The sequence below is a fragment of the Peromyscus leucopus genome, unplaced genomic scaffold, assembly GCF_004664715.2.
Source record: "Peromyscus leucopus breed LL Stock unplaced genomic scaffold, UCI_PerLeu_2.1 scaffold_1037, whole genome shotgun sequence".
NCBI lineage: Eukaryota > Metazoa > Chordata > Mammalia > Rodentia > Cricetidae > Peromyscus > Peromyscus leucopus.
Window position 1 is genome coordinate 12,551 of NW_023504157.1, and position 8,351 is coordinate 20,901.

The window sequence follows — 8,351 nt, forward strand, 5'->3', positions numbered from 1 at the left end:
AGAAAGAGGAGGGTTTATATGAGTGAAAATTGTTGAAACCAAGGTTGGATAAAGCACAGAGACAAATAGCCAAACGAATGGAAACACATGAACTATGAACTAAAGACAGAGGGGCCCCCAACTGGATCAGGCCCTCTGAATAAGTGAGACAGTTGATTGGCTTGATCTGTTTGGGAGGCATCTAGGCAGTGGTACCTGGCTGTTTGAAACATGGGGCTTATGCAGGGACGCTTGGCTCAGTCTGGAAGGAGGGGACTGGACATGCCTGGACTGAGTCTACCAGGTCGATCTCAGTCCTCAGGGGTGGCTTTGCCCTGGAGGAGGTGGGAATGAGGGGGTAGTCTGTGGGGTAGGGGAAGGGGTCAGGAGGGGGGAGAATAAGGTAATCTGTGGCTGATATGTAGAACTGAACGGTATTGTAAAATAAAATAAAAGGGAAAAAAAGAAAAGAAAAAAAAAGAGCATTAGTATCAAAAGTAGAGGCATTTCAACTCAATAGATGCAAAACAATTTTTGTCTTTCCCATCAAGTTCTCCTAGTATAATAGCACTACCTGTCTGGAACAACACTTTGTAGACCTGCCCGTTCTGAAAATCTCAGAGATGCTTCTGCCTCTACCCCTAAATGCCGGGATTCAATGTATGTTACACCACACCTGGTTATCCACTAATCAATTGTTTTAAAAGATGAAACTCTGCTAAGGAAGAGTAAGGTTAAAGCTGTTGTTGGGGGTCACATCTGTACTCCTTATGTGCAGGACTTGGGGGAAGATTAGCAAGTGAAGCAAGGAGGCCAAATCACAAATTTAAAGAAGGCCAAATTCAAATCTAATGAACTAAGTAAACATTAGTTTGAGTTGTAAGTCAAGGGATTCATTGGAAAAGTAAAAGGCACATAGACAATGCTGAGAGGTACATCAGTGGGTGGTATTAGTCTTAGAATCATCAACAGGTCAGACTAGAAAAAAACTGAAGCACTCCATATCAGAACATGGAGAATCAGAATCATTCAGAGAAAGACCTCCCATGAACATATTGAAGGTGATGTCAGACCACTTTGTTCATGTTTTTAGTCAATCAATAGTCCAGGTCACTGCTTAAGAATAATTAATGGAGAAAACAATACCAAAGCATAATCTAATTCAATATTATAAAAACAACATTTATAAGGTTACAGTGAAGATGTTCACCAAGAACCACAGCATTCATGTATCATGGGACAACTGGGTGCACATGGATTACCTGGTCTTAGAGTTACATGGGCTGCCTATTGCCACTTTCCTTTCTCTAAAAGAGAAAGATGTGAAGAATAGAATATTCAGAATTCTAGTTCTAATATATCATAGTTTCTCTGAATTGAACCAGTTCGGGGAATTCTAGACAGTCTTTCTGGGGCCAAACAGGCTGTCAGTTTTGTTCGTCTAAGTTACTATGCATTCCTGCTTTGTGTCCTAACTTAATGCTGAACTGAACAAAAGAATCAGAAAAAATGTTATATATGTTGTTGCACATTCATAAAATGCCATGAATGGACTTTATCACTTAATAACAGAAATAGTACCCATCTTTAGCCTCAGTGACAGGAAGAGTATGGACAAAAGTATGCATAGAAGAAAATCTCCTAACAATCACGTTTCACGGGTTCAGAGTCACAGTCCTATAGAACTAGAGCTTAATCGATGAGAGAACTTCATTTCTAATATCTGGATTTGTATCACTTCAACATTGTTGTCCAAATTTCATGTTGTACCATATAGAACTGAGACACTGATAACCTCCTCTACACTGCATCCTGCTAGGCTAAAGTCCCAAAAAACAGTCAGGGATGTGAATTATCCTGCCTTTGTCAGGGAAGGTCACCTGTAAGGACCTGAAAGGTGCCTTTGTTCTGCCTTTCTTATAAAGACTGTGGCCTTGCTTCCTCCAGCACACACTTGGGAGCAACTCCAGAGCCTCTTCCAAGATGCTGGTGGTCCTGCTCACAGCAGCCTTATTGGCCCTGAGCTCTATTCAGAGCTCAAATGCAGGTATGAAGTAGGGGAGAGTGTAGTAGAGACATGGGACTTGGGCAACACACTGAAGTTCAAGACTGGGAGGAATGGGGAGAGGGAAATGACATGCAACCAAGTCAAAGAAATATGGGAACAAATATTAGGACATGTATATTATCATTTTGCTTGTATGTTTCAGGTTTATATATAGCATAATTTAAGAAAATATTCTTGCAACAAAATAACATGAGTGCACTTGTGAAAAGATGATTTTGGTGGTGGACGATATGTGGCAATATATTAGAGTTGACAGAGAGAAAATCAGTACTTAAGGTGTTATGAGAAGAAGATAGTGAATGATGCTGGGGTTGGTGTACAGAGGATAGAGAAAATGAAATAAGTAAATATATATCAGTCATATCTTTGAGAAATAGAAATAAAAATATAATAAATTTGAAACTCTGTTTACAACAAGCTAGAAATTTCAGGAAAGATTTCTTTTAAAAATTAATTCTATGAATGTCGGTGCATGCACTACTGTGTGAGTTTGTGTGTGTGTGTGTGTGTGTGTATGTGTGTGTGTGTGTGTGAATACATATGTGTGTGTGCAATGTGGATTTGAGAAAGAGAAAAGTAGGCAGACTTACACACATACAAAGAGAGAGAAAGAAGCAGAGACAGAGTGAGACCCAGACAGGGACAGAGAGACAGAGAGAGAAAGAGAGAGAGAATTTGAATGCTTATCCACATTCCTGCCTGAGGACAACCCATTAGCAGCAAGCTATCTTTTTATACCATGTGATTCCAGGAACTGATTTCAAGTCAACAGGCAAGCACATTTTTCCTCACTCAGATATCTGGCTGGACCCATTTCTCTATTGTAATGACCCACATGCATTATTCATTGTTCTATGCATGGTTTTTTAAAGCAACCTTTGTTCTTTTTCCATATGTTAAATGCCTAGGGATATACTTTGTAAGAAGTGAAGGTCATGAAGAAAACATAAGAACATGAACACATGACCGTGAAATTCCCCTAATGTAAAAGAGACGAACAGTAAGGATTGACACAGCTAACGAGGAACACAATAATGGTTGCTGCTGACATGGAGACCATCCTGGCAGCATTATCAGCAACATCATCCAAGATTAAATTCTGCAGAGTGGACGTGAAGTTGTAGTTTAAAGTCATCTTTATTGAGCATCTGAAAAATGTCATGAGTAAATTTTCATTTATTTTGTGCTTCTTTTCTAGCAATCATCTATGGAAACCCTTCTTCACAGTTCTTAGGTAAACCAGATTCTTCCTCTATTAACATTCTATGTATCCTTTATTCTTTAACTCTTCTGTTCTATATCTCATGATCATATTGTTATTCTATGAAATTAGTATGTGACAGCTTCCCCTGAGGTATATAGGAAGACTTTCCATCATTGTCTAGGAACTAGAGCAGGACTGTACAATAGAAGAGTAGGAAGCCAGATTTTTATAACAGGGACATTTTGTCTCTTCCGCAGATTGAAACAACGACTTTCATATGATGAACACATTGGGGGTCCTAATTAAAATCACCAATGGCCCTATAGATTGTTTGTAGAATTCTTCTTTCACCAGTGATTCCAAGAATTATATGATTGCTCATAAGATATGCAATCATACAGATCCAATGCTCTCCCACTTTTTAAAATTTATTTTTATCAGTTCTGTATGCACAGTTAAGTAATACATACAAAAACACTGAAAGAAAATTCAGTGGAACATCTTTCCATCACTATCCTACATTTCTTTCTTGTTCTCCACATGGTTAGAGGACTCTAAACACCATGATATATGTAAGAATAGAGCATTGCTCTCACAATTTTTCTACTCTGCCAACTTCTAAATAATAACATTTAAAAATTCTTCCCCTTTCTTCACTTCTGAGGATTGTAAAGAACACAAAGTCATCTTTCATGCACCAATTTTAAGAACAAATATATGTCAGAAGAGTGGAGACATAAGAAAGTTCATATGATAAATGTGAAAAGATATCTTCAGGGAGAATCAGGGACATGATTTTATGAGAGTGTTATCAGAGAAAGAGAAAGTATAAACTCATTCTACATTGATCTATACCCAAACAGAGGGAGAACAGCAAAACCAAGGCCAGGGTCAACAGCACCAGAGACCCCCTCCTGGAGAATTCCCCCCAGGACCTTCTGCCTCTGAAGAAGATGATGGTGATAATGATGATGACAGTGAAGAAGATGGAAATGCACCAGAGGGACCACCACAGCAAGGAGACAATAACCAGAAACCTCACCCTCCTAGACCTGGAAACCAGCAAGGCCCACCCCAGCAGGGAGGCCAGCAGCAGAATAAACCTCCTAAACCTGGAAACCAGCAAGGCCCACCCCAGCAGGGAGGACCCCAGCAGAATAAACCTCCTAGACCTGGAAACCAGCAAGGCCCACCCCAGCAGGGAGGACCCCAGCAGAACCAGCAAGGCCCACCCCAGCAGGGAGGACCCCAGCAGAACCAGCAAGGCCCACCCCAGCAGGGAGGTCAGCAGCAGAATAAACCTCCTAAACCTGGAAACCAGCAAGGCCCACCCCAGCAGGGAGGACCACAGCAGAACCAGCAAGGCCCACCCCAGCAGGGAGGACAGCAGCAGAATAAACCTCCTAGACCTGGAAACCAGCAAGGCCCACCCCAGCAGGGAGGACCCCAGCAGGGAGGTCAGCAGCAGAACCAGCAAGGCCCACCCCAGCAGGGAGGACAGCAGCAAAATCGCCCTCCTAGACCTGGAAACCAGCAAGGCCCACCCCAGCAGGGAGGACAGCAGCAAAATCGCCCTCCTAAACCTGGGAATGAGCAAGCACCACCCCAGCAGGAAAGTGAGGAACAGCAAAGTTACCTGTAGACATTTTCTGCATCACCAGGATGTTCCTCAGCAGGACAAAGGTAATCAGAATCCATATCCTTCATACAGTCCCCAAATGAACCAGGTCAGCACACTACTCCTAAAGAATTAGATCACATATACATCTAAAACTTAAATGGACTCTATATCCAAGAATTCTATGATGGATGTGATTTACCTTCATTCTGCATCAAATGGCTTAACTCTATCAGAATTAGAAAGTCAAAAAAACTAAGAAGTATCTCAGGATATGCTGTGTCTTTCCTCTTGTTGACTTTATCTATCTATCTATCTATCTATCTATCTATCTATCTGTCTGTCTGTCTGTCTGTCTGTCTGTCTATCTATCTATCTATCTCTATCTATCTCTCATCTATCTGTCTGTCTATTTATTTATTTATTTATTTATTTATTTATTTATTTCAGGTGAATTGGAAGACATACATTGTGTCTTTTCAATGGAACAATGATGTTGTGAGTTTACCTTCAATATTCTAATAAAATATTTAGCATGCAATTACTGTTCGCTGTTTCTTATTCTGAGTATGAGTGAGTGAAATCTGGTGCATGCTGCCAAATGTAATGTGAAGATAGAACCATTCCCTTTAGTTGCTTCCAGAAAGGGGCCCTCTTTCTCCCTTTACAAATGAGCGAACTGTCACCTGAGAGAACCCCTTTTTTCCATACATGGAATTCTGCCTACAGCTTTGCTGTATTTCCCAGATGCCTGCAATGTTAGCAGGAGACTTCATGTTAGACATGGATTTCAAGATTAAACTGTATAAACACATTGAACTACTTAAAATGCCCTTAATTAGTCATGTGCCTTGTTTGACCAGTAGACTACGGAACATCTGTCTAGGAGTAACTGAAAAAGGTATTCTTTGTTTCTCACAAGTAATACTCTCTCAGTTCAGAATTTACATGTGAGGAAGGGCTTGTTCCTACAGCTAGTGTTCTTTTGGGCTTTCAAGAATCAACTAGCTCACATTCTTCCTCTGATTTGGACTGGTCTACAATTCAGTGGTGTCATTGGGACATGATTATCATTACCCTTTTTCATTTTTTCTAAAATTGTATACCTAGGCCTTAGGAGCAAATGAAATTTTTAAGTAATTTAAGTAACTTTTAGAGCTTGCAGCATGATCCTAACAAGGTGATCAATAAAATACAGGAGTCAGATATTGGGCTAAAACCTGATCTTTCCTTTAAGAGATGAATTTCCTATTTCACTGTGAATTAGCATTTTCAAAAGCCAAAGATTAAATTATTATATGCCTAGTTTCTGAATTTGGTATCATTCTATTTATGGCTTAAGTCAATCTTTTTTATTAAGCAGTGTTCATCTCATAATCTCTCCTTAAAAATCCATTTTACATACCAACCACAATTCCCCTACCACACCTTCTTCTGCTCCCCCAACCCATAGATTCCCCTTCAACACACCCCCATCCACTCCTCCAAAAGGGTAAGACCTCCCATTGGTAGTCAACAAAGCCTGGTACCTTATGTTGAAGCAAGACAAAGACCCTCTCCTCTGCATCAGGATGAGCAAGGCATTCCACCAGCAGGAACAGGCTCCAGAAAGCCAACTGTGTGCCAAGGATAGTGCCATGGACTGGCCCACCGGGGGTATCAGGACCGAAGGAGAACCAGGGCTTGGGGAGTCAGGAAGGCAAGGATTTGGCGAATGACAGCAGATTCAAACCACTTCTGAATGTGTTGTCTGTCTGTCATTCGCCAAATCCTTGCCTTCCTGACTACCCAAGCCCTGGTTCTCCTACGGTTGTGATACCACCGGTGGCCAATTCATGGCATGTGGCACCCAAACAGGGACCCTCGGGACAGGAAATTCTTTCCCCCTTTTTTCTTTCTTTCAAGGTTTAGGATTGGCTCCTGCCAGGAAGCTACAGTTCCGCCGATAAAGGATCATCGGTTAAGGGCAAGTAATCTTGAGTTAACATAGGGCAACATGAGTCAAAACAAGAAAGGCTGTTTATGTCAGTGTTTAAGCATATGATGGCAAGCAGGGCATTAAAAGTATTGAAGCAATCACTGGGAGAGTTCTTTGCCTATATTAAGAAGGTGAGAGCCGGGCGGTGGTGGCGCACACCTTTAATCCCAGCACTCAGGAGGCAGAGGCAGGCAGATCTCTGTGAGTTCGAGCAGCTGGCTACAATGAGTAGGAAAGTGCAAAGTACACAGAAAATGTCTGAAAAAAAAAAAAAAAAAAAAAAAAAAGAAGGTGAGTCCTTGGTTCCCTGAGGAAGGCTCCCTTACCCTGCCAGATTGGAAATGTGTGGGGAAGGAAATGAGAAAATATGAGGAGAAAAATGGTGAAGGGGAACTCCCTCCCTGTGCATATCCATTGTGGTTGCAGATGAAAGAGTTACTAACTGACTACTGATTTTGAAGGATTATCACAGGAGATAGCTTCTGTACATGAAGCTGAGCCAATATCATCAAAGACTAAATCATATGGTACCAGTTCAAGTAAGCCCTCCTCAAGTAGTAAGGAGCTGTTATCAGAAGGTGCCTGTTATGTGAAAGTCAAGAATGATGATGACAATGATAATTGAGACCGACATGAGGAGGCAGCTAAGTATGGCCCCTCTGAGGATAGGGACCACTATCATGATCACTTCTCTCCTATTAAGGTTGTAAAACAAAAACCTAAAAGATGCTCTCTGATTGCTTCTGGCTTTAGAGGAGCTATGTAAAAAAAAAGAAAAGAAAAAGAAAAAAACAAGACAAACTAGAGATACTACATTCACCATCCCAGTGATGGAAATCTTAGATGGGGAAGAACCTGTTTGGGAACCTATTCCCCTTAAGACTCTTAAAGAATTATAGGCAGCTGTTACGACAGCTGGCCCATCAGCACCCTATACCATACAGGTATTGGACATAGTTGCCAGTTTATGGCTTACACGTTATGACTGACATCAGACAGCAAAGGCAACCTTGAGTCCAGGGAATTATATCCTCTAGAGGACGGATTATGAGGATAGGTCTAAAGAGACTGTGGCTTCCTTTAGAAGAAGAAGAAGAAGAAGAAGAAGAAGAAGAAGAAGAAGAAGAAGAAGAAGAAGAAGAAGAAGAAGAAGAAGAAGAAGAAGAAGAAGAAGAAGAGCCAAACCAGATATGGATATGCTTTTGGGGACAGGAGCTTATGCCACCCCTCAGTCTCAGACCTTCATTCCTAAAGATGTCCTGGAGGCTATTACTCTTACTTAATACAGTCAATGCATGAAAAAAATTGCCTCTTCCTGGAACCAAGGGAACTGCTCTCTCAGGTATAAGGCAATCCAATGAGGAGCCCTATCAAGACTTTGTCTCTAGACTAGAAGAGGCAGTTAATAGAATGATGCCCCCCTCAGAGGGGACTGACATGCTCCTTAAACAGTTGGCATGGGAAAATGCCAACCCTATGTCAAGATCTTATCAGACCTATAAAA

General features: G+C 41.2%; 1 protein-coding gene across 1 annotated transcript; it reads left to right on the top strand.

Moving 5' to 3' along the window:
- Positions 1–1,962: 1,962 nt before the first annotated feature.
- On the top strand, positions 1,963–4,893 carry LOC114684393 (acidic proline-rich protein HP43A-like). Its single transcript, XM_028858956.1, has 3 exons — positions 1,963–2,026; positions 3,246–3,281; positions 4,115–4,893. Exons 1-3 carry the CDS (start codon positions 1,963–1,965, stop codon positions 4,891–4,893), a joined length of 879 nt encoding a protein of 292 aa, XP_028714789.1.
- The last annotated feature ends 3,458 nt before the right edge of the window (positions 4,894–8,351 follow it).